Below are 26,716 nucleotides of genomic sequence, written 5' to 3'. Positions count from 1 at the left end.
GGAGGTCAAGCCCTAATATAACTGGGGGAAGGGGACACAATGGAACCCCCCCCCCCCCACCAAGCAGAAACAAAAATGAAAAGAAAAACCCAGCAAGAGGACAACATACTAAGAAGGAACAGAGCCAGCCACTGTTATAGGTGAAAACTAGCTGCTCAGTACACCGCACCCCTACCAGCGCAAAAACTACCACTTACCCCAAGGTAAACATGGGAGGAAACCCCCCAACACACTCGGGGCGTTCAATCACCGAGCAGCAAGAGGCCAACAGAGGTAGACCCCAAGGTGACTTGTGGAAGATAACCCCTAGCCCCAAGGTGACTTGTGGAAGATAACCCCTAGCCCCAAGGGTGGTACTTACAGGGTACTTCAGGGAACGGAACCCTAAGCACATGCAGCCCAAGTACCTGTGAATATTACTCTCAGCTCGCATGCCACCGTAAGAGCAGTACTGGCCCCAGGCACAGCACAACACAGAAGAATCTGGAGCTGAAACCACACAACCATGCCACAATCACATCAGCCGAAGAACTGAAGGGTCGATCACCGGCGTGGTGGGTCTGGGGCTACCCCTTTCCCCTCCTGGTGAGGGGGAGCTGCGCAGACATGCAGCGCGGCTCTTGTGACATCATGCTAGCTTGCTCATTTTCATTTGGGGAGTTCTGTCCTCTTGTTTGACTATTTTCAGTCATTTTAACCAGAATAGGGGTTTGTTTTGAGGCGCTACCTTTCTGGGTGCCTGTCCCAGTTGATGGCAGACATAGAATGCTCCGAATCCCACATGCATTTCTATAGGCCATTGCTCCTTGTGACCCTCTGAGTGGAGCCAGGTTCTGGCTCGTGGTCCCCGGTAGGCCTAGAATTCCATTCACACTGATTGATGCCAAAGACTAATGATATACCTATCAGCCTGGATAGCTCCAGTGAGCCGAAGGGGCTTCCCCCAGAAAATAACTGAAAATTTGTGTTTTGGTGAATTATTGCAAACTTGTATATTAGTACTTTGGATGACTTTTAAAACATGTATGAATCTTGCCAAAACATTCAAGTAAAAAATAATTTAACTACTGTACATATCTGTTCGCAAATATAAGTGATACTAAACCACAGCTAAATAAAGACTGTCACTTAATAATGTGATAACCAAGAATTCACACCCTTTAACTTTTAATTTAGATGCTCAGAGGGGTCCCCTTGTAATCTTCTTGAGACCCCCCTTTCTAGTGAATATACTATACTTAAGAACTGCACCAGACTCCATCAATTCAAAAGCGTCAATTGGAAACCAGGGCTAGAATCTAGTCTCCTCGATAGAGGAAGAGGAGTCTGGAGATCTGGGATCAACTACAGTGCTCAAGAGAAAACCACCAGAAAGGCAGAGTGCACCAAACAGATAACAGTATAGTAACCAGTGGCAATGCTTCCCAAATTATGTAAACAATCAGCTCCTTCAGAAACTGGATCCAATACATGGATAGATAATCTGCTGCAGAAGATAAATGTGCTTACCCTGGAGAAATGCCTCCCTTAATGTCTTTATTAGAATTCTTTTTCTTTGCTGCACCTGTTGCCCTTCCATGCAATTTACGAGAAGCAGGATTCATATCGGAGATGGTATGTCCTCTGTCTCTTCGCATAGGTCGGGGTGAGCTGTCATCAACTTCCTCAGTGTTTGAGGTGCCTATGAGACCACTGCTTGATGAAATACTGCTATTACTTCCACTGTTTTTCTGCAAATAATAACAACAACTACATTTATAAAATATAATGTCTATCTGTCAGTTTGTCCAATGTTGGAGGCCAGACTCTTTAGGGCTAGCCTCACAGAATTTTACATTGTGATTTATGATTGTATAGGCGAGTATTATAGGTTGTTTCGAGTCAATCCCCATGCCTCTCTTAAAGTAGGATTGATTCCTATTCAAAATTCCAGCGACTCATATGATGTATGAAATATGAGTTTGATTTTTTCCTGGAGAGTTAAAGCATATTTTATCAACCCATCTTCCTGTTTAAATGGTACTTTGTAACTACTGTATGTGGACCATGAAATAGATGTTGACATAATGGACAATCAGACAGCAGAATTTGGTACTATTCACTTTACAGAGTCCAGAAAAAACCCAGCATTGAGTGTAATGAAATGCTATTTTCTGGGTCAGACCCTGGGAGGCTCCCTGGAGCTATCCAGGCTGATATGGATATATTAGACTTTGGCATTAGTCATGTGAATGAAGTTCTTAGGCCTACTGAGGACCACGAGCCAGAACCTGACCCCCTCAGAGAGGCACAAGGAGCAATGGTTTATAAAAACCCTGTGTGGTTGGAAGCATTCTATGTCTGCCATCAACTGGGTCAGGCACCCAGAAAGGTAAGCACCCCAAAACAAACCCCCATTCTGGGTAAGAATTGCTACCGAGAGCCAAACTTGTGTACAGAACTCCCCAAATGAAAACTAGCAAATGAGAACGACGTCACTACATCGCCACGCTGCTGTCTTTGCAGCTGTCTTCGCAGCTCCCCCCCCTCCCTGGGAGGGGGAAGGGGAAGCTCCAGACCCTCACGCCGGCTACCCACACACCAGTTCTGAGGCTAGATGTCAAAAAAATGCAAAAACCGCTGACCAGAGGGGAGGAGAGTTGCCAGGAGAGACAGAATTGCCAGAACACCAGGAGAGTTGTACGTAGTGATCAACCAGAGTTGATCACTACGTACAAAATAGTAACAGGAATTGATAAAATTGATAGGGAAGATTTCCTGAGACCTGGAATTTCAAGAGCAAGAGGTCATACATTGAAACTAACTGAACAAAGATTCTGAAGAAATATAAGAAAATTCACTGTCGCAAACAGAGTGGTAGACGGTTGGAACAAGTTAATTGAGAAGGTGGTGGAGGCCAAAACCGTCAGTAGCTTCAAAGCGTTATATGACAAAGAGTGCTGGGTAGACAGGGCACCATGAGCTTAACTCTCATCCTGTAACTACACTTAGGGTAATTACACTTGTGTAATTACAGGCCAGAGGAAACGACCCAAAAAGCCCACGAATCGTGGGACCAGGTGAGAGCAAACTGCATGAGCCTCCCCCCTATTGCCCCACCAATGGAGAGAACTGCGAAAGGGCCGACAACCCTTACCAAAGCCCGGCTGACACTCAGAGCAATCACTGTGCCAACGGCTCCGCAGGAGGGGCTGGCCCCTAATCTGGCACTACTGGCTTACAACGACCGATGGAACTCCGAGCCCTGGCACGACCCTTCCAGGCAGGACCACCACGGCCTCCCAGGAGACCCAACAAGTCTGACATAGGTTGGCAACTAGACAAAGCCACCTGCAGAAAATGCACCACCACAGACTGCTAACAGCAACAGACAAAAGGGGAATGAAAATCTAAGAGTCAGGGCCCAAGCTGATTCCAAAGAGAGAACGAGCACCGCCTTTCAGCAGGCGAAGCGAGAAGCAAAGAACAGAGACACTGCCTCCTTCAGAATCGGCACATACAACTTCAACAATGCAGCCGACGCCTGAGCTGCTGAGGCAAGCGCTCCGGACACCAGCCTGGAACACAGCTTCTCCACATCCTCCGAGAGCTAGTCCGAAGACAGCTCCAGCTGTCTTTGCAAGTTCGACAGAATGAATACCAAGCCCCCAAAGAAAAGAAAGGGCAGTCTGCCAGCTAGGAAGAGGTGTAATCCAGGTCTTGCAGGAGGTAAGCCGCTAGGGCCTCCCACACCTCCCTCGGTGGGATGCGAGAAACCAAAAACCTCTGGAAGGAGGGAACCGATGAACCCAAGGAAACCCGGAACCGAACCCCGAGAAGGAGTCGAACTCATATCAAAATCGTACAGGGAGTGGGGGGGAAGATAGAAAACCCCTCCCCCATGTAATAATAGCCCCGTGCTGAGGGTACCAACACCCAAGTGAGGTCAAACAGGCCCCCCCCCCCCCCAAGTCAATTCCTCCCCCAGCCCCGGGATCCTCCACATCAGGACCTGGGGCCGAGCCGTCGTCCAAACCCTGTGCTTCTGGAGAAAAAAAGCAGAGTCCACCGGAAAAGCAGGGATAAAGGAGATCCGCTGGCGTGACCTAAAAACTTCAGCCGGAAGAACAAGCTAGAATGCCTCCGCCGCCAATCTGGAAGGGGTAATCCCCGAAGCCGCCCGAGTCTCGTCACCAGGCAAACCCTGCCCCGAATTAGAAACCCTCAGACATTTGGGAGCCGAGAGCAGGGAGGGGGGAGGGGGAGGAGCTACAGCAGGGAAAGGACTTGGGGGCATGGACAAAACCAAAGTTGAAGCGACTAACACCCCAAGTCTGGGTCCCTATAACCAAAGTGGGGCAGCTGTGGGGCATCCGGAAAGGCAACCAACCTCGTGCGTTGCAGCAACCTAAACCTTGCATGCACCTGAATATCAGTCTCAGTGGACTAGGTTAATTGAAGTAGAAACAGAGAACACCACTCACAGGTCTCCGGGTCAAAAGTGTCAGCGACCCAACAGGCAGCATGGTGGAGGCAAAGACGGTGAGTATCACCGTGGGACATGGGGACAGAGCAACCTTTAGACTCGCACAAGGCGAGGTGAGATTCAGAGGTCTCCTCTATTGAACCAATGAGCCCCAAAGGGGGTTCCCAGGGCCCTTAGGCTGACTGATAATGAAAGCCCAGGCAAGGTACTGCTAACCGGTTATCTCAGAGCTACTAAGCAAACAAACTAAAAGCTGAACCCCTTCAACATGTGCAAGCATGGGGACCTAGTGGAGGACCACCAAAATCATACAAGTGGTCCTACAGCCACTCCAGGCAGACTCCCACCAGGCAAAACAAAACAAAAACAAAAGAAAACCCCCAGCAAAAGCACAAATATCTCCAAGGAAACAGAACCAATCACTATGTATATATCAGATAGCTGCACAGTACCCTGCGCCCCAGCCAGTGATGAATCTACCTCCTACCCAAGGGCAAATAGGAGTAAGAACCATCCCAGCTGGCCCCCAAGGGCAGGCAATCATCGAGCAGCAACAGAACCACACGGAGGTAGTGTCCTGAATGGCTGATGGAAGATAACCCTAAGCCACAAAGGCAGTACTTAGAGGGCACCTAGGGAAGGTGGCCCTAGGTGCATGCAGCCCCAGTACTCTTGCGTTACTCCTGGCTTGCACACCACCAACACTGCTATGCAGCACTGTGCAAAGAGTGAAGCCAGAGCCGACCACAGTCACCAACACAACAGTCTCTTGAATTGAGGAGAGTAGCTAGAGTGGAGGTCTGGGACCCCCCCCCCCATCCCCCTCTAGGGGAGGGGGCGGTTGTGCAGATGGATGCACGGTGATTGTGATGGTGTCAAGCTTGTTTGCTTTTTTTGATTGGGGAGTTCTGCTCGCTAGTTCTGCTTTCAGTTTGCAATTTTTTACCAGCTGTAGTTTGTTTTGGAAATCCTACCTTTCTGGGTGCCTGACCTGGTAGATGGCAGATATAGACTGCTTCCAATTACATGAGGGTGTCTATAAGCCATTGCTCCTTGAACTTCTTGAGGGGGCCAGGTTCTGGCTCTGGTCCCCAGTAGGCCTAGAACTCCATTGATTGACAGTTGCCATGGTCTAATATATGCACATTAGCCCGATATAGCTCCAGGGAGCCAACAGGCTCCCCCACAGAAAAGGCCATCTTCTTGAAGTCTTTGATGACCTCCCAGCTATACTCGTCTATTTAAGGTGTTCTGAAAGGTCTTGATGCTGTTGTAATCCTCACAGATGCACCGAGTGAGCAAGGGAAAAAGACAGCTACTCGTTCCCACTATGGGGTTAATTCAAAATAAGACTGTAATAAACATAATGTACACTTACACAGATATTGTTTTCACATGTTCCTTACCTTCCCACAAGTTTTCCCTCTCATGCAAATTCTTTAACTACAAACATCTAGTTCAGAATCTAATACAAATCTGTTTCGGTAATTTTTTTTATTTATAGTCAAGAAAAAATATCATGACACTTCCTCCGAATTCAACAAAACTTCAACGAATCATTGATATGAAAAATCAATATCTTTCATGTGTTGACAAATATGTTAAGTGATAAATATATATCTAAAAGAGGTTTAGTTTGATGATACATTTTAGATATTAATACAGTGTTACTTGATTCTACATTATACAGAAATGTAAAACAAGTTCTTTAATGATCAGTACCAAAAATGCAGTAAACTTATAAACAAGAACACTATACTGTTTGGAAGGCTGAGGTGTGTCGCACACGAGTAGATGCAACAGGTGGTGGTGAAATCGAGCCAACACTGCCTCCTCCTGTCATGGATTCAAGCCTACCAGAAAGAAGATACATTTTAAAAAATAAGGTATTTATTTAACTTTTTAACATTAAATATACCCATTCCACATTATACAGCTACTTAATACACTATTAAATTTCAGAGTACGAAAGGAAGAGAATGAGGTATTGCAATGAATAATTGCAGACTAAAATTGGAAACATTTATACTTTGGGGCTAACCTGGGTTTAGGCTTCACTTGTCTAGTTACGGCTGCAACTGGTGTAGTTTCTGTGGGTCCTGGTGATGTACTTGGAGACGTAGGAACTTTGCCCTCTGATTCATTAAGAGGTTGCTGACTAGTTTCTCCACCACCAGCTACTACACCCTCACTCATTTCCGGACTAGAATGGCAACGCTGAACAGGAACACGAGGATCATCAGGATTCTCACCTGTGAGTATTCAGTAAAGTAAAAATTTACACTTATCTCCAAAGAGAAAAGAAGGTATATTGTAATTCGATAAAATATATAGCTCTATAGAGAGGACGTTTTAGTAATACTTCACCACTTTCTAATTTTAGAGTATAATTAAAAAATCCAGCATTGAATGTAATGAAATGCTTCTTTCTGTTGGTCCCCTTGGAGATTCCTCGATACCTGGATACCTCTACATGGATCATGACACATAGGCCAGTGTAAGTCATAAAACGCCTACTGCAGACCAGAGGCAGAGCCTGGTCCACTCACTAGAGGCACAGGGAGCTAGGGATACTAGATCAACCCACTTCAAGAAGAAATATCAACAGGGAAAATAGAGCACTCCAAAACATCACTGCAAGTAAAACATTAGTAATCTTTACAGTGAGGACCACAGTAGTTAGGAGGTACATCACTAGTCACAACCCTCTCCCCTCCCTCAGCCAACTCAGGGTCTGCCTGGTGATACTGATTTAGACATGAGCCACGCGAAAGCAAACCAAGGTCCCGATAAGGAAAACGGGCAGGAACACGGAGTCACCGAAAGGCCCACCAGAAAGGGCTATTTCTTTACATTTAATGCTGGATTTTTGGGTGGGATCCCTCATTGGCTCCCTGGTAACATGGAAAGAAAGAAACATCCGGAAATATTATGACTCCAAGGCACCAAATGGTACCCAGAATTGAACCCGAAGGAGAGTCGCCACGTGATCATACTCATACATAAAAGGTATAAGAAAAATTCTCCCCCTGAAGCAAAAGACACTTCACAGAGGGAACCAAAGTCTAAGAGGGGTTGAAGGACACTAATGAACCCACCTCGGGCTCCTGCTCAGCTCCAGAAGCCTGCCATGAAGGCTCCAGGGTAGAGCCAAAGTCCTTGCCAAACACCTGCAACAGAAAGGCATCCTCCCAAGGAGGTTCAGAGAGGACAAAGAGAGGTCTTTTGTGAAAGTGAATACTCTAAAATCCTAGTGGAACCAGAAGACTCAACTACTTCCATCATCAATGTAGATGGGGGCCATCCCCAGTGAAGACTAAGTGCACCCCTGAGCTAAATTGCCTCAGACCCAGGGCAAACCACACCTGCAGGGGAAGTAAGAATTGGTGCTGACTTGATCCAGATGGAGTTCACTAACACCTCAAATTATGGGTCCCTAAACACCATAGGGGCCAGCTTCAGGGCATCCAGACGAATATGCAGTGAACGCCTAGCCTGAGCAAACCTAGCTCGCAAAGTGGCAGCTGCCTGAAAAGCTTCCGAGCTCAAAGCTGAATCATAAGAGCCTAGTGAGAACATACCTCACAGGACTCAGGGTTGTAGATGTTACTGACCCAGCAAACAGCATGGTGGAGGAGGCAGAAAGAATGATGATCATCAGGTTAGCCTGAAGAAGAGGGGCTTGTCCATGCCTAGTGGGCAAAAACACTACTTGGAGAACCTTCCTACCAGAACACCAGCAACAGAATTGACTTTGGAAGCTGCAGGTAGGAGCCAGGCCACCTGCTGGTGGAAATCCATACTAAAGAGTTTTGAGCTAATTTAAGTGAATCTCTTGTTCCGTGTGAATTTGTGGAGTTGTTTGACAGTTTCAAAGATTTTATTTCTGTGAACCCTCCAGTTGTCTATAAAGCTTTGCTGACTTTCTGGATGTTTTCCCAATGGAGGGGGAAATGGTCACTCACTCTGCACCTCTGTGAGAGTGGGGGCCAGGTTCCCAAGTATGCAAAACAGAACTTTTGATTGATGTGACCCATTAGATTAGAATGGAGCAATCTCAGCAAGTCAGCTCTAGGGAGCCACCTGAGGGCTCCCCTAGAAAAGCGAGAAGGTAACAAACCCACACAAAAGCCACAAATGGCCAAATGGGAGAAATGGCACTCACAGACTCTCCTCGGGCCCTGGAAGCCCCGAGAAACAAAGACCCTGGGGCAGAGCTATGATCTATGCCAGATGTTACAGATGGAAAAGCATCTTCCCTGTGGGAAAGCACCAAGCCTCAAGAGTAACAAACTCATAGAGGAGAAATTCCAACTCATAAGAGCATGAGCCTTTGGTGAAGCAAGGTAATTGCCACCAAGGGAGGTACCCTGTCTCTCAGCTCAAATAATATAAAAGTCAAGAAACCCACAATGTTCATAGTACTAAGCACAATCGTACTAAGTACAGTGGTACCTCGGGTTACGAACGTCCCTGTTTATGAACTTTTCGGGTTACGAGTCCTAATTTCTTCAGAATATTTGAATTGGGATACGAGTTTGTTGATACGTGTATGACCGACCTAGCGTGTGGTGGCACGGCGATCGCGCATCAGTTTACCACTGCCTCGTGCCCAATGACTATCCTGCATGAATTCTTCTCAAGAATTTACAGTTTATTGTTGGATTTTTGGCCATTTGAGCATAAAAGTTGTTGTTATATATCTCGCCATGGGTCCCAAGAAAGCCAATGGTAAGGTTCAAGACAAAAAATCACATGTGAGAATGACCATAGAGGAAAAACAAGAGATAATTCGTAAGCATGAAAATGGTACTCGTGTTGTTGAACTAGCTACGCAGTACTGTACAACAAGTCTTCAGGGGAGGAAGAGGAGGCAGTAGAGAATGTCCCTTCCTCATTAATTAAGAAAATGTGCAGTATGGAAAGGACTGTAAAGTTTTGCTGAAAAGAATCACCCAGATAAAGCTGTAGTAGGCCATTGCATTGATCTTTTTAATGACAATGTGATGCCTCACTACAGACAAGTGTTGCTAAGAAGGGAAAACAATCATCAATGGAACATTTCCTTGTGAGAAAAGTGAGAAAATCAAGCAGTGAGCCACAACCAGGACCTAGTGGTATGCAGGCAAAACGTGCCAGAGTGTGCACTCCAGAGAAATCTTCACTGCCTGATGTTATAATGGAAGGGGACTCCCCTTCCAAACAGTAACACCTCTTCTTCTCCCCCCTCCTCATCATCTTTCATACACCAACATGAGTCATCAGCAAGGGTAAGTAATAACTTGAGCATACTTTTGTAGTGTAGATTTGGGTGAATTAGGTATCCAGATTTACTTTGAAGTGAAGTTTTTTGGGAGTCAGGAACGGATTAATTCATTTCCCATTACTTCTTATGGAGAAATTTGCTTCGGTTTACTGAATTTTTGGGTTACGAACCATCTCCAGGAACGGATTAAATTCTTAAACCGAGGTACCCCTGTATTAAGCAATGGCCTCAGTGCAGAACTACTGTTGGAAGGATAGGCCACATCACTTAGCTAAAGAGCACATCTTGTGTCATAGTAGATGAGGCAGCACTGATGTACATCAAGCGAGTGATGTGGGATGCTTGCCAGAACCCCGGCTGACGTGGGAGCCTGACAGCTGAGTTGATAGCGCTTCGGAGTCATAGTCCTGAGGTTCCGGGTTCGATCCCTGGTGGAGGCAGAAACAAATGGGCAGAGTTTCTTTCATCCTGATGCCTCTGTTACCTAGCAGTAAATAGGTACTTGGGAGTTAGACAGCTGTTACGGGCTGCTACTTTAAGGAGTTCTGTCCACTCCATTGGCTATTTTCGTTGTTTTAAGCAGAATAGGGGTTTGTTTTGAAGCAGCTTACCTTTCTGGGGGCTTGTCCTGGTCGACACCAGATATAGAATACTCCTAATCACAATGCCCTATGGGACATTGCTCCTCGTGCTTCTTTGAGGGGGGCCAGGTTCTGGCTCATGGTCCCCGATAGGCCTAGAACTCCATCCACACTGACTGATGCCAAAGATTAGGGATATATATATCAGCCTGGATAGCTCCGTAGAGCCGAAGGGGCTCCCCTCAGAAAGAAGTGGCTAAAATTTATGGAAAAATTATATATGATATTTTTGCAACTCACCAGATGTGCTAGTGTTAGTGAGGGGTGAACTGCCCCTGGTGTCATCTCCAGTATCAGTAGCATTTATTAGAAGGTCAGATGAAGCATGAGAAGGTGCGCCACTGCTACAACCGCTAGAATCTCTCCGAGACCCAAGATCCGAGTCATGAGTCTTGTCTGAGGCACCAGAAAATGCTCGTGGTCTTGGATCTTCAAAGTGCTGGTTTAAAAGTTCCTGTGAAATTAATAATGTTTAGTACAAAATGAAACAAAGTACAGTATCCCAGATCTCAATAAAAACCAGCGTTGAATGTAATGAAACGCCACTTTCTGGGTGAGCCCCGGAGGCTTCCTGGAGCTTATCAGGCTAATGTATGTTATATTAGACCGGGACATTAGCTATGGAGTTCAGACCTACCAGGGACCAGCGCCAGAACCTGGCCCCTTCAGAGAGGCTTCAGGAAGCAATGGCCCTGGAAAACCCTCCTTGTGGTTGGGGTTTTCCTTATCTGCCATCGACCGGGGTTAGGCACCCAGAAAGATGGGCATAACAAAACAAACCCCACATGGTAAGAAACTATAACAAAAATCTGAACAGAGAGGTAGAAACTCCCTATAATCCCAAGGAAACAAGCAAACATCACACTTTACTGCCGCACCGATTGTCTGCACAGCCCTCCCCGCCCCGGGAGGGGGAGGGGGGCCCCAGACCTCACCGCGCCGACTGCCTAGCACCAGTTCTGAAGCTAAGCTTCAACCAATGGGAAAAAACTTGCCGACCGGTGGGAGGGAGGGTTGTCAGGAAGCCTCCGGGGCTCACCCAGAAAATGGCGTTTCATTACATTCAACACTGGTTTTCTGTGGGGAACCACTACGGTTCCCTGGAGCTTCATACCCAAAGAGAAGGAAAAGAAAGGGCTGACCCGGGAGGCGGCCACCACAAACTTCACAATGCGAAGTCGAGACAACAGGCAGCAACCTGCAACCCAAAGCAACACAAGAACGCACAGGAGCAGACACGCTCACAAATGAACGAGTGGCCAGGAACCTGTGCGAACCCCAAATCCTCGTGCCCGATATGAGCCCAAGATGTCACCAAACATGGCAGCGAAAGCTGCAAATGTCCGAACGGCACGAGTGCAAGGATTGACCGCGGGCTGGTAGACTTAAGAAAACTGTGGACGACCTGGGAGACCCGAGCCTTGAAACAGGGAACGAGGGGAACCATATCAACCCAAAGTGCATCCCCAGCCACGTCATACAGGTAACGGCGAAGAGCCGCAACCGGACAACACATGTCTCATCCCCGGCCGAACCAACCAAGCATCAATAACCCAAGAACTCCTCCGGAAAGCAGCCGCCTCAACCGTCGCCAAAGGACAGAGAAAGGCTGCAAGCGTACAAATCTACCACCAGTACCAAAAGAGCAGAAACTTCTGTGCCGGAGGAGAGCCAGGAAGCTCACGAACAGTCACGAACTCCCGAACCGTGCTGTGAACCCAACAGACGGATGGACCCCACCATCCCCAGACGGCCTGGTGAGCACTGGCCACAAAGCCCCAGCCAAGAGGAGACCCGTCCGTGTACCCATCGAGCGAAGGCTCGGGGAGATGCCTAAGGCACGGAACCCCGAAAACCCCAAAGAGGAGGCCAGTGACACAGTACCAACACAAGATCCCCGGAGGACGAACCCAATGATTGCGAGAGAGGCAGAAAGGGGAGTCCTTGAAGGAACCGAACAGACGCTGAAGTCAAACCCGACCCGACGGGCAGAGAAGCACAACGAAGTTCAGACTCCCATACAACCGCTTGAGCAACCACCAAGTGATCAGGGACCCCCTCATAAACAGCCGAAGGCGGGACCACAGCCGCAGCAAAGCTTTTGGAGGGAAAGACAAAGAAGCGGTCCAAGAGTCCTAAACAAGACCCAGCCAGGTTCGAACACGGGACGGAAGGAGATTGAATGGCCTCAAGATCACCAGGAATCTGATCCCGGCGATCTGGAAAGAACCACACCCCTGGCGAGCAGACAAGTGGACCGACTGGGAGCCCACACCACCCAGTCGTCGAGGTAGGCCAGAAACCGACTTCTGAGCAGACGCAGACAGGTCACCAAGATCCAGTAAAGATGCGTAAATACACTAAGTGCCAATTACAAACTAGGGAAGACAACAAAAGTGGCAAGCCTGAAGGCCCACCACCAACTGTGCCAGTCCCAGAACCCTGCAGAGGAACGTGCCAAGAAGTGACCCGGAGGTCCAGGGACACCATCCAGGCACCCGGCCCCAACAGAAGCTGGACCAGAGACAACAGTCTTCCGAAAAGGCCAAAGAATCCAGGGCGCAGACTGCATAGGTCCAGAAGAATCGCAAGGCCCGTGTCCACACTAGAATAGGCAGGAACCTCGGAAGGATGGGGTGGAATGACCAGGTCCAAACGCACCCACACCAAGATGACATGACGAAGAGCAGGGGAAGAAGCCCACCCCACCAGCCCCGAACCCCCCAATGCCACCAGAGGCCGGAAGACAACCCCAAGCGAGAGCCAACAGAGCAAGCTGCTTCCCCGGCGCCCCATCAACAGCGAAGGGAACAGAATCTCTTCCGAAAGAAAATGTACATACTGTCTCCACTCGATCATCCGGACTATATGGGAAGGACCCCCAGCCGGATTATCACGTTTTCCGGATAATGGTACTTTTTCACCTACGAGTTCAAAACTAACTATTTCCAACTATTTCTATACTACAAACAGCATAATTTGAATTGCCTTGCCACATATAATTATTAAATATTCAACTAGAAACCTCAACTTACCTTGTTGTTGTTTGTCTTCTTGATTGATGCCACACATCTTGAAGTTAAAAATTCTTGACAATTTACATAACTTGTACTAACACAACACTAAAATTATCACTTAAAATTACTGTACAGTTCATTAGGCAAAGTTAGCTTTCACTGTCAGCTGCGGAAGCCTCACTGGTTGAAGGCATTTGGCTTGCCTGTGACGCCTCACTTGAAGGCGCTGGGCTTGCCTGTGACGCCTCACTTGTTGAAGGCGCTTGGGTTGCGTGTGCCTCCTCACTTGTTGAAGGCGCTTGGTTTGATTTTCGTACCATATAAGAATCGAGTGTTGCTTGCCTACTGTGTTCACTGGCCAGTTGTATGATCAGCTCTTTTGTTCGCCTTAGGTATGGATACATGTTTCCAACCTCTGGATGAGCACAATTGGATGAAAAATTTATTAATCCGTCAACATAGGTCATGAGTACACTGTATTTTGTGGTCATTGGTGTTGGTTCTTCACTTCCTTCTTATCCTCCATCTCTACGTTGACCTCACCAGTAACAGACTGGAGAATCTCATCTTCACTCATCACACCATATCCTCGGGTCATTGGCATCTTTTTCAAGCCAATCAACCACATCCTGTCTTTCTAAGTTTTTGCCGGCATTTCTGAACATTCCATGGATTTCATCTGTAAATCCTTCAAAATCCATTTCTGCATCCTCCTCATTTCTGACCGTAGACGTAAGGAGTTTTTTTCCAGGAATTTTTTAAATTGATTCCTTTAATTCACTCCACACCTTGGCCCAGTTATAGATGGCTTCCTTGATTGTATAGTTCTTCAAATTCTGAAGTTTTTTTTTAGCCCTGTTATCCACACCGAGTTCAATATCTTCCGGAAGAGGCAAAACCACCAAAACTTCGTTTAGCATCTTTTTGGTGTACAACCTCTTCGTGGCACAGATAACTCCCTGATCCATTGGCTGAATGAGAGAGGTTAGTGTTAGGAGGAAGTGCCATACACGTTATCTTGCCATCTTGTGAGGTTAACGTGTCAATTTTGGGGTGGGCAGGTGCATTATCAAGCAGCAGCAAAGCCCGAACTTCGCTTGGCCTTACTTTGAGTTTCTTAACTTGATAGGCACGAATTTCCCTGCAGAACACGTCATGAAACCAGGAAAGAAAGATCTCCTGTGTAAACCATGCATTTTGTGAGTTATGATATTTGACTGGCAGTCTGTCCATGCAATGTTGCAAGGCCTCTTGGTTTCTTAGATTTGACAACAATTGCACACGTGATTCTGTCTGTGCCGTCGGTATTTGGACACATCATGGCTGAGAGCCTGTCCTTGTTGACCTTATGGCCTGGCACACAACCCTCACTCCTCATTGCTAGAGTTTTTTCTGGTTAACTCCTCCAATACAACCCAGTTTCATCTGCATTATAAATTTGATAAGAATATAAATTATTTGCCACAATGTATGCTCTTAATTTCTCTTTAAATGGTTCTACACTGCTTTCATCTGCACTCAATTTTTCACCAACAATTTTCCTCTTCACAATATTGTGCCTACCCTTTAACCTTGCAACCCACCCTTCACTCGCTTTGAAATCCTTTATTCCAAGGCTTGCAGCAAACCTGCTTGCAGCATTTTGTATTTCTGGGCTGCGAATTGTCACGCCAGTTGTGCGGTGCTGAGCAAACCACTTATACACGGCCTCATCCAATTGTACATGCGTCGAAGTTTTCAGTCTCTCTACCACACCCTCTGCTAGTGCTTGCACCTTCACTTTCACAGGTTGAAATGAATTTCATAATTTTCTCTTTTTGTTTCCTTATATCAGAAACAGTACTAGTGCCTATATTAAATTCCTTGGCAACACTTGATAAATGTTGTGTTATGGAATGTGGATTTGGAGAAAATAGGCCACACACAACTTACAAATAATGAGGAATAGAATTACAGAACTCTAATAAAAAAACAAGACCTAGGGGTGGTTTTGGATAATAAGCTGTTGCCAGAGGAACACAAAGAACATTGTGAGAGGAGCATATGCGTCGCTTTCCAACTTCAGGTTTGATTTCAATTATATGGATGGTGAAACACTAAAGAAACTGTTTATGACTTTTGTGAGAACAAAACTGGAATATGCAGCAGTTGTATGGTGCCCAAATCTCAAGAAGCACAAAAAAGAAACTGGAATAGATGCAGTGGCATGCTACAAATATGGCTTCCAAAACTGAAAAAAAGTTACAAGGAGAGACTACAGACATTAAACATGCCTAAACTAGAAGATAGAAGAAAAAGAGGTGATATGATCACCACATACAAAAAGGTGATATGATCAATACATACAAAAAATTCCTCTTCTCTGGTGTGTTCGAGAGTTTGCTTTTCAGAAGCCAGACCACTGGGCTGTGGGCCTTCCCTTGGGTGTATGAGGGATCTCTCTGCCCTACTGTCTAGACCTCTTGGTCGAGGCAAACATTTTGGTTAGTTTGGGTGCACTGATGGTTTGCACCCTTGTTCACTTTGAGAGTTTTGGTTTTCCTCACCGTAATGGCTGCACTATGAGGTTCCTGAGTCTTCCTGGCTAGTGGACAATCCTCTCTTTTCCCTTGGGTCTTGACATGGCTTCTGTCATTTCCACATGCTTGAGTGGTATGAGGTTCCAACTGTGTTTCAGGTGTTTTTGGGTGGCTCTTCTTTTGAGCTGCTCAATGACTGCCTGTTTGTTCCCGCTCTTTCCTAGGATGTGGGGTTAATGCTGCTTCATGTTCTGTTGTCTTTGCTGTCGATGGCCCTCGTGGCAGATAACTTGTGGAGCTCGCCTGCACTTGGCTATGGTCGTCCATTTTTGGCCCTTTGAAGCTTTATTCTGACCAGCTCCATGAGGACATCTATTCACATGGCTCAGGGTCAGGTAATTATCTAAGTCTGGTTACAGGACGAGCTATGCTTGTGGTGTTCTGTCTTCCCAGTACTTTGTCATATGACAGTTCGAAACTACTGATGGTTTTGGCCTCTACCACATTCTCACTTGACTTGTCCAACCGTCTACTACTATTTGTAAGAGTAAACTTTCTAATACTTTTTTTGGCAGCTTTGTTTCATTAGTTTGAGCCTGTCTCTCTTATGCTTGACATTGTGGTTTTCAAAATTAGTTCTTTGTCAATTTTGCAGATTTCTATTATTATTTTGTACTTGGTGATCATATCACATCTTTTTCTTCTTTTAACTTTGGTATATTTGTTACCTCTAATCTCTCATCATAATACTTGTTTTTTTTTAGTTCCAGAAGCAATTTAGTTTTATGTCATTGCACCTTTTCTAATTTATTGATATGCCTCTTTAGATATGCACACCATACAACCACTGTATATTCAAATTATGGTCTCACAAAGATCGTAAATAACTTCTTATTTCACTATCCATGTATTTAAAAGCGATTTTAATGTTGCAAAGCATAGCATATGCTCCTTGCACAATATTCTTAATGTGGCACTCAGGTAACAGTTTTTTTTATCCAGAACCATGTCAATATACCTTTCTTGATCAGAGTTCTTTAATGCCTTTTCACATAATTTTTAAGTTGTATGTGGCCCTATTGTTTCCTATTCTTTATTCCATTAGGTGGTATTTATTCACATTAAAATCCATTTGCCAAGTGTTACTGTATGCATTTATTTTGTCCAGGTCTTCTTGTAGTGCATGACAATTGTCTGAGTTTATCTTCCCATAGTAAACATTTTCTCGCAAACATGTTCATATAATTCTGTATTCCTTGTGGTAGATCGTTTATATATGTAATGAACATTACTGATGCTAAATCTGATGCTGTGTACTCCAAGAGTGAAATATATGTACTTTAGACTTGCATCGAGGTCCTCTTCAAGGTCCACTGACCCTCCCAAGGATGCAACCTCACAACAGTTGCCTAACTCCTGGGTACCTGTTTATTGCTAAACAGGCATTAAGTGAAAGGAAACATGCCCAACCATTTCTGTCCCACCCTTGAACTGAACATGGAATCTCTGATTGAGAGTTGAGAACAAAGGCAGCTTTGGCGGCTTTGCCTAAGCTGTATGTGCTCATACTCCAGGAAGCAGTTGTTGTGATTTACTCTACTTTACTCTACTCATCTCATGTGTCGGCAGGTTGTGTTGGCCCAATCATTAGATCTGGCTTGGTCTTTGGTTCTTTTGTTCATCACTCCTTTCTGGGGAAAGCCCCTACAGCTCCCCAGAGCTATCCAGGCTGATATGGACATCCCTAACTTTGGCATCAGTCGTTGTGGGTGGAGTTCTAGGAGCCACAACGCCTGAGCCGTATCCCATCAGCCGAGGAACTGAAGGTTTGGATCGCCGGCGTGGGGATCTGGGGCTTCCCCTTCCCCCTCCCGGGAAGGGGGAAGCTGCACAGACATGCGGCGCAGCTCATGTGACGTCATGCTTGTTTGCTCGTTTTCAGTTGGGAGTTCTGTCCACTCATTTGTCTATTTTTGTTGTTTTTAACCAGAATAGGGGATGTTTTATGGTGCTTACTTTTCTGGGTGCCTGTCCCGGTCGATGTCAGATATGGAACGCTCCAAAATCACATGTGCATTCTATGGGCCATTGCTCCCCATGCCTCTCTGAGGATGGGGGGGGGGGGGCCAGGTTCTAGCCCATGGTCCCCGGTAGGCCTAGAGCTCCACCCACATCGACTATGCCAAAGTCGGGGATATCCTTATCAGCCTGGATAGCTCTGGGGAGCCTCCAAGACTCACCCAGAAAATGGTGTTTCATTACATTCAACATTGCTTTTTTTGCCTCTCGTTTTTCCAAAGAATGTTGCCAACAAATTTGATCTTCAGTAGCAGCTTTGTGCCAACCTTTTTTCTTTGTGCCAACCTTTTTTCTCATCACCTATGTTCTCAGGGTTCTCTTTAGGGCAAGGGTTTCACCTGCTTCTAATCAGGGTTGGCCCTCATTAGAGTCAGATTATAGTTTGCATGCACCTCCCACTGTCTGTCCACATTTTGCTCATAAGTACTCCTCTTGCCCAATTTGCCAATTCCTGTTCCCACGATATGATGGCTTTTCAGGTCGCTTCTTGTGGCATTCGGTGGAGTTGATTGGTCTTTCTCCCCTCCCAGGGGTCACGGCTTTTGGGGCAGGCTTCTACCCCTTGCCTCCGCTGGGTCTTTGCAATCAGTTGCTTTCAGCGTGGTTGAGATGACCACGTCTCTTTGCTAGATGTTGTGTCTTGTCTCTTCCAAGTCCCAAAATGGGACCCAGCGGAGCTCCACCATCCTCGATCTTGTGTTCATCCCCTGCCCCAATTTCTGCATGACCACTTTGGCCTAGGTTCACCTTGTGTTGGAGGCTGGGGCCTGTATTATTTCTCTGGCCCTCAGGAATGCTTATTGGCACCTTCACCTACACCCAAGGTTCAGAGATTGGTTATATTTTGTTGTGAAGTGTTAAGCCTACTGTTTCAAAGTTCTTTGCTATGGCTTGAATCTGACTCCTCATATTTTCACCAGACTGGCTCAGGTCATGGTAACTTGTCTTTGTTTGTTGGGGAGTTCATGTTCTGACCTACCTCAACAACTGACTGGTATGAGCCCCCAGTCAAGCTAGTCAGATCCCTATCTGCTAGCCAGGGATCTAGTTCTTTCCCAGCTTGCTGGGTTCGAGTTCCTGGTGAACTGTTGGAAATGTCAGATGATTCTATCCCAGGTCAGACTTGGTCAGACTTGATAGGTCATTATGTCAGACTTTACTAGAAATAATGTGGGACTCTCAGTTGACATCACTTTACCTTATTCCAGAGGCTTTGCTCCGGTTGCAGCACTGCTGCCTTCTGGTATTAAGGCAGCCCCAGGTGTCTCAGCACTTGCTTGAGCAATTGTGCGGGAGCCTTAACTTTGCTTGCATAGTTTTCCCTATGGGCAGGATGTAACTTTGGGGGGCTGTTCTTATTTCTCCAGTTCCATTCCTTATGCTGTTGCAGTGACCATTTGGGTCAGGTCTCGATTGCCCATCTTTGACTGCTACATTGCCAGCTACTTTTTGGGGATTTTTTAGGTTTGTTTCCTTGTGTATTCCTCTACTGTTGCTCGACATAATTATGGACGCATCAGCTCTGGGCTAGGACGTCATGACCAGTGCTCATCAGGCTGGCCAGGGCCATAGGTTAGGTTCACTCTGTTAGGCATACAGATTGGTGCATGAGTTTGCAGATGTGTTGAATGCTCTGAGGAGAATTCAGATTCCACCTGGAATTCAGATATGACATACATACTATGTCAATGAAACATACTTCCGATGGCTTTACAAGAAATCAGGGCGCTCTGATGTGGATTTCTTTGCATCGGCTTGGAATTGGGGCCTCTCTCTCTGTGCCTCTATTCCCTAATTGCAAGATCTTCACAGTGAGTGCCTTTCAGATTCACAAAAAATCAAAGAATCTCACGCTCCTTTCCTGGCAAAAAATGAGTTCATGGGCTTCTGAAGCAGCACCTAGGGTTATTGATGTTTGGTTGGTTTAGCCAGAGACACGCCATGTTCTGTACCTAGTAGCGGCTCTTTGCTGCTACTTTTATGCCACCGAATCTGCTTCAGTGAATGTCACGCTGGTAGATCCTTCGTCCTTAGTTGTCTGTTCCAAAACGGTTTTCTCAGGTCATCCACAGTGACCATCAAGTCATTTCCATCAGGTGATCATCTCAGGTCATTTCCTCAAACCATCTCTATCTCATCTTGATTATCTGCAGTCTCTCCTCTCTGGAGAGTCTGTGGTGCTTTGTCTCTATGGGTAGTTAGCTTCAGGGCGCCACAAGGGGTTCCCTCAGAAATCTAGCATCGAATGTACTGAATCGCATCTCTCTGCATGAGCCCTGTTGGTTCCATGATTTCCCTCCCTCTCTTGTAAGTTTGTCAGTTGGTGTGTCTTCACATCTGCTCTGGAACTGGCCTGGAAGGCTGAGGGAGACCTGGAGCTACACCCCCCTTTATTGGCAGGGGGTTGGAGTTAACATGCTCATGCTAGTTTTGAGAGATCTGATCATTTGTTTACATTGTCTGGGGAGAGTTTCTGACAGTTTTGAGGCTTCGTTCTCTTTGAACCCTGCAGTGGTCTGTATTGACACGCTGACTTTTTTTGTTTTTTTACCTGTGAGATGGTGGGGTGTCATCTGCTCTCTATACTTTGGTGAGGAGGGATTGAGGTTTTGGCTCTGGTCCCCAGTAGGCCAAGCAGAACTCCATGGCTAATGTGACCTATTAGTTGGGGGGCCTTATTGGCAAGATAGCTTCAGGGAACCACCAGGGCTCATCCAGAAAGAGGCATTTCATTACATTCAACTCTGGACTCTGCAGAGCTGTAGCAGGTTGGAACAAGTTAAGTGAGAAGGCAGTGGATGCCAAAACCATCAGTCATTTGACAAAAGTGTCATATGACAAAAGATTCTTGGGAGTATAGGACACCACAAGTGTAGCTCTCATCCTGTAACTGCATTTAGATAATTACACTATGTAATTACAGACACTTTAGTAATCACTCACCCTTTCTTGAATATTGAACACCTCTGCCCTGAAAGCACCACACAGCTTAAACAACTCCCATAACAAATTTATCTTCAGTTTGAAACTAGGATTAGTGTCAAGGCATCCACTAGTAACAAAAGCTAACCGAAAACTGATATCTGATTTTTCCATTCAAATATATATTAATTTTAAGTTAATAAAATTAAGTTAACATATAACCTACTGATTTATAAATATAAGAGATTTATTACTAATACAAAGGAAATTTGATTTTGCAATCACACCAATCTATAATTTTGTATGCATTACCTCATTTTGTTCATCCTCCATCGGTAAACTAGAGAGTTCACTAGACTCCTTTGAAGTTGTAGGTGTAAAGAGATCAGATATGTCTTGAAGATGATGACGAAGCCCTGGAGTTAACACTTGTGGATTCTGAAGCCTTATCATCCAGGACATGTTTCCTAAAAGTACACTGTGATGAGTGCCAATGAGACACAAACCATCATAAAAATTAAAAAACCAGCGTTGAATGTAATGAAATGCCATTTTTTGGGTGAGCCCCGGAGGCTCCCTGGAGCTTATCGGGGTAATGTATGTTATATTAGACCGGGACATTAGCTATGGAGTTCAGACCTACCAAGGACCATGAGCCAGAACCTGGCTCCTTCAGAGAGGTTTCAGGGAGCAATGGCCCTGGAAAACCCCCCCCCTTGTGGTTGGGGGATTTCCTTATCTGCCACCGACTGAGGTTAGGCACTAAGAAAGGTAGGCATAACAAAACAAACCCCACATGGTAAGAAACTAGCAACAAAAACTGAACAGAGGTAGAACTTCCTACAATCCCAAGGAAATAAGCAAACAAGCAGACGTAACACTACTGCCGCGCCGCTCGTCCGCGCAACCTTACCCTCCCCGAGAGGGGGTGGGGAGCCCAGACCTTACCGTGCCAGCTGCATAGCACTCCAGTTCGGAAGCTAAGCTTTAACAAACGCGAAAAAACTGCCGACCGGTCGGAGGGAGGGTTGCCAGGGAGCCTCCGGGGATCACCCAGAAAATGGCGTTTCATTACATTCAACGCTGGTTTTCTGAGTGAAGCCCCTACAGCTTCCTGGAGCTACATACCCAAGGAGAAGGAAAAGAAAGGGCTGACCCGGGAGGCGGCCGCCAGAAACTCCGCAATGCGAAGTTGAGACAACAGGCTGCAACCTGCGACCCAAAGCAACACAAGAACGCCCAGGAGCAGACATGCTGACAAAATAAAGGGCAGCCAAAAACGTGTGCAACCTCCAAATCCCTGCGCCCAAAATGAGTCCATGACATGATAAGTTTGTCCCAAGGATGTTTGCAGCAAAAGCTGCAAACATCCGAAAGGAACGGGTGCAAGGATAGACCGCAGGCTGGCAGACTTAATAACCCTGCGGACGACCTGGGAGACCCGAGCCCTGGAATAGGGGAACAAGGGAAACCGGATCAGCCCAAAGCGCAACTCCAGCCACGGCACGCAGGAAACGGTGAAGAGCCACAACCGGACACAACACATGATGCACCCCCAGCCGAACCAACCAAGCATCAATAACCCAAGGACCCCTCTGGAAAGCAGCCGCCTCGGTTTTCGCCAGAAAAGACGAAGAATACTGCAAATGTGCGAACCTACCACCAGTACCAAAAGAGAAGAAACCCCTGCGCCAGAGAAGAGTCGGAAGGTCCCCGACCCGACCCAAAGAGGCCAATGCCAACAAAATAGGGCCTTTGAAAAACAATCTTGAATTGAAGGGGCTACCAAAAACTGAGAGTAAAGATAAGAGAGCATTCGGACCAAGGTCCAGGACAGCTCAAGCGGCACACGAGCAGGCCAGAGGTGAAACAAAGCACGAGAAAGCGTACGGAATGAGGTGAATGTGACGTCCACCTCGAACGCAAGCAGGAGCGGCTCCGCCAGCACCGCATGATAAGAGGCGACCATGAGAAACCTCAAATGATGGTCCTAAAAAACCAAGAAAGGACAAGACAACCTGATGCGAAAAAGAAGACAGCCTACTCAGAGCAAGAAAATGGCATAAAGAAACTCCAGGAAACTTCATATGGTCACCGAGATGAAGCTCGCAGGTGGGACACCATCAACGAAGCCACCTGATCACCATAGAAATGGTGATACACCCGCATCAAAAGACCAGACGCGATGAGCCAAGGAGAAGGCCGAACCAGCCACGTACCAGACCGGTCCAACCTGCCGAAAGACGCGGAGCCGCGGTAAACGCCCTGGGTTCAGACACCGATCAAGCAGCATCTGAAAGCAAAGCTGGGCCGGCCGCCAAGGGGCCACGAGGACTACTCTCCCAGGGTAGGACTCCAACCGTGCCAGAACCTGAACCTGGACCGAGGGAAGAGGTACAGGTAACTCCACCTCGACCAGTCCTGCTGAAAGGCATCCACCGGGAACGCCTTGCAGGTGGGGAAGGGCTCCACATAGAATGGGAGATGCAGAGACCATGCCGAAGCGAAGATGTCCATGTCTGGGAGTCCGTACGTCAGGCAGAACCAACAAAACGAGTCGGCGACTACCGGCCAATCCGTGAACAAAGGAATGAACCGAGACAGGCCATCCACCAGGACAATGGACATTCCCTGGACATGAACCACACGGAGAGCCAAACCCCAAGAATCAAGCAGAACGAGCCACTCGAAAGGACCAACCCCAAAGAGGCAAGGACCGAAGAGAACCCCAGTGGTTCCGGCAAGGATCCACCAGAGAACAGTCCAAATGGAGCCGGATAATAGACCCCCGAGTGACCTGAACCATCCAAAGCGCAAACCAGACAGCCACGAACTCCCGAACCATGCTGTGAGCCCAACAGAAAGACGGACCCCACCGTCCTCAGTCGGCCTGGCGAGCACTGGTCACAAATCCCCAGCCGAGAGACGACCCGTCCATGAACACCTTAAGCGAAGGCTCAGGGAGGCACCAAGGCACGGAACCCCGAAAACCTCGAAGAAGAAGCCGGCGATGCAGCACCAACATAAGATCCACAGAGGACAAACCCAATGATCGCGAGAGAGGCAGAAGGGCCATCCCCGAAGGAACCAAAACAGACGCCGAAGCCAAACCCGACCCGACGGGTAGACCAGCACGGTGAAGTTCAGACTTCAGCACAATTGCTCGAGTAACTGCCGAGTGACCTAGGACAGCCTCAGAAACAGCTGAACGCGGGACCGCAGCTGCAGCAAGGCCTCTGGAGGGAGAGACAAGGAAGCAGTCCAAGAGTCTGAAACAAGACCCAGCCAGGTTCGAACCCAGGACAGAACCAGATGGAATGTCCCCCAGTTCACCAGGAACCCGAACCCGTTGATCTGGAAAGAACCACATCCCTGGTGAGCAGACAAGCGGACTGACTGGGAGCCCACACCAGCTAGAACAGAAACCGAATCCCGAGCATACGCAGACAGGTCACCAAGATCCGGAAAAGATGTGTAAATACACGAGGTGCCAATTACAAACTAGGGAAGACAACAAAAGTGGCAAGCCTGAAGCACCGCCACCAACTGTGTCAGTCCTAGAACCCTGGAGAGGAATGTTGCAAGAAGTGACCCGGAGGTCCAGGGACACCATCCAGGCACCCGGCCCCCCAATAGAAGCCGAACCGGCGACAACAGTCTTCCGAAGAGAGGCAAAGAATCCAAGGCACAGACAAAACTAGTCCAGGAGAACCGCAGATCGGCAAAGACCCGTGTCGGCATTGGAACAGGCAGGAACCCCAGAAGGATGGGGCGGATCGACCATGTCCAAACACACCTATACCAAGATGACATGACGAAGTGCAGGGGAAGAGGCCCACCTCCCCAGCCCCAAACCCCCTAAAGGGGGAGGAGTCGCCCAACCAGAGGCCGGAAGACAACCAAAAAAACGCCCCCCGAACTGTGGAACCAAGCGAGAACTAACAGAGCAAGCTGTTAGTTCCCCCCCCCCAGCACCCTGTCAACAGCGAAGGGAACACACACCAAAAACGATCTGGAAGCCCCAGTACTGATGAGGAACACCTGTCCACCGCACACCACAAAAACACGGCAGTGAGCGCCACGGAGGCAAACACCGCCTAAGAAACAGAGACCAGAGAAGCGTCTGTCAGGGTTGACATTAGCTTACGAACTGAGTGCTATGCAACCGGCACAGTGTGGTCCGGGCCCCTCCCCCTCACCTCTTGGGAAGGGGAGGGCAGCGCGGCAGTTGTGTGTTACATTTGCTTGTTTCCTTGGGATTGAAGGGAGTTCTGCCTCTCTGTTCGGTTTTTGCTGTTAGTCTCTTACCATGTGGGGTTTGTTTTGTTATGCCTAACTTCCTGGGTGCCTAACCCCAGTCGATGGCAGATAAAGAAAACCCCCATCCACAAGGAAGGTTTTCCAGGGCCATTACTCCCTGAAATCTCTCTGAAGGGGCCACCTGGTTAATACCTGGTTTACCTGTTTGATGGGGTTCTGGGAGTTCTTCTACTCCCCCAAGCCCGGCCTGAGGCCAAGCTTGACTTGTGAGAGTTTGGTCCACTAGGCTGTTGCTTGGAGCAGCCCACAGGCCCACATACCACCACAGCCTGGTTGGTCCGGCACTCTTTGGAGGAAGCAATCTAGTTTCCTCTTGAAGATGTCCATGGTTGTTCCGGCAATATTTCTTATGCTCGCTGGGAGGGTGTTGAACAACTGCGGACCTCTGATGTTTATACAGTGTTCTCTGATTGTGCCTATGGCACCTCTGCTCTTCACTGGTTCTATCCTGCATTTTCTTCCATATCGTTCACTCCAGTACGTTGTTATTTTACTGTGTAGATTTGGTACTTGGCCCTCCAGTATCTTCCACGTGTATATTATTTTTTAGGTTCAGGCCAGAGCCAGGCCAGGTTCTGGCTCATGGTCCCTGGTAGGTCTGAACTCCATAGCTAATGTCCCGGTCTAATATAAAATACATTAGCCCGATAAGCTCCAGGGAGCCATAGGGGCTCCCCTCAAAAAGGGGAGCATTCATAAGCCATTGCTCCCTGTGCCTCTCTGAGGGGAAACAGGTCCTGGCTCATGGTTTCCAGTATGTAAGAGCTCCAAGTAACTGATGCTCTAGACTAGTATAATGAATATCAGTCAGCCAGCTTCAGGGAGCTGACGGGGCTCCTCTCAGAAAAAAGTGTAAACATTTTAGGCATCACTGAGCGGGACCTTGAGAGGCCCGGAACATCTTGATTGTTTACTACTGTAATAATCCAAATACTTCTAGTAGACATTATGCACATGAGAACTCTTATTTTCAATACCAGTACTGTACATATGGCAAAGAAAAATACATCAGTATAGATCAGTATCTACAAATATCTGTTCAAAGTCATCATGCAGGAGTCAGCAACTTATAATAACTAACCAGTGGGTTGCCTAACAAATATTTCAGCCCATCCAAAGCACCAACATGCACATAAATGAGGCACTTTTTTTTCGTCTTCACTGTTTGGAGCAGAAGCAGGTCCAACATTCAAGCCAAAGCCCAGACGATCAATAGACGAGTACCCATTGGTTGATTCACCCAATCCATCGCCTGACCATCCAACATCATCTGTTGAAAATTAACAGAGTTAAAGACAAAAACCAGCACTGACTGTAATGAAACGTCATTTTCTGGGTGGTCCCCGAAGGCTTCCCGGAGCTTACATGGCTGATATGCATGTATTAGACCGTGGCCTTAACCAGAATCTTGCCCCCCCCCCTCAGAGAGGTACGAGGAGCAATGACCTATAGAAACCCCCATGTGTTTGGAGGCATTACATGTCTGC

At 47.2% G+C, this 26,716-nt stretch overlaps 1 protein-coding gene across 1 annotated transcript in view; it reads right to left on the bottom strand.

Moving 5' to 3' along the window:
* The window catches only part of LOC123760744 (tuberin), a 151,633-nt gene that overhangs the window by 18,045 nt on the left and 106,872 nt on the right, over positions 1-26,716 (bottom strand). The window contains exons 26-31 of the mRNA XM_069328680.1: positions 26,311-26,499; positions 21,222-21,376; positions 10,613-10,826; positions 6,507-6,717; positions 6,225-6,318; positions 1,510-1,730 (exon numbers count right to left, since the gene is read on the bottom strand). Of these exons, the coding sequence (XP_069184781.1) occupies positions 1,510-1,730; positions 6,225-6,318; positions 6,507-6,717; positions 10,613-10,826; positions 21,222-21,376; positions 26,311-26,499 (1,084 nt within the window). The remainder of the gene's footprint in view (positions 1-1,509; positions 1,731-6,224; positions 6,319-6,506; positions 6,718-10,612; positions 10,827-21,221; positions 21,377-26,310; positions 26,500-26,716) is intronic.

The sequence above is a fragment of the Procambarus clarkii genome, chromosome 21, assembly GCF_040958095.1.
Source record: "Procambarus clarkii isolate CNS0578487 chromosome 21, FALCON_Pclarkii_2.0, whole genome shotgun sequence".
NCBI classification, from domain to species: domain Eukaryota; kingdom Metazoa; phylum Arthropoda; class Malacostraca; order Decapoda; family Cambaridae; genus Procambarus; species Procambarus clarkii.
This window is presented reverse-complemented; position numbering and strand designations above follow the sequence as displayed.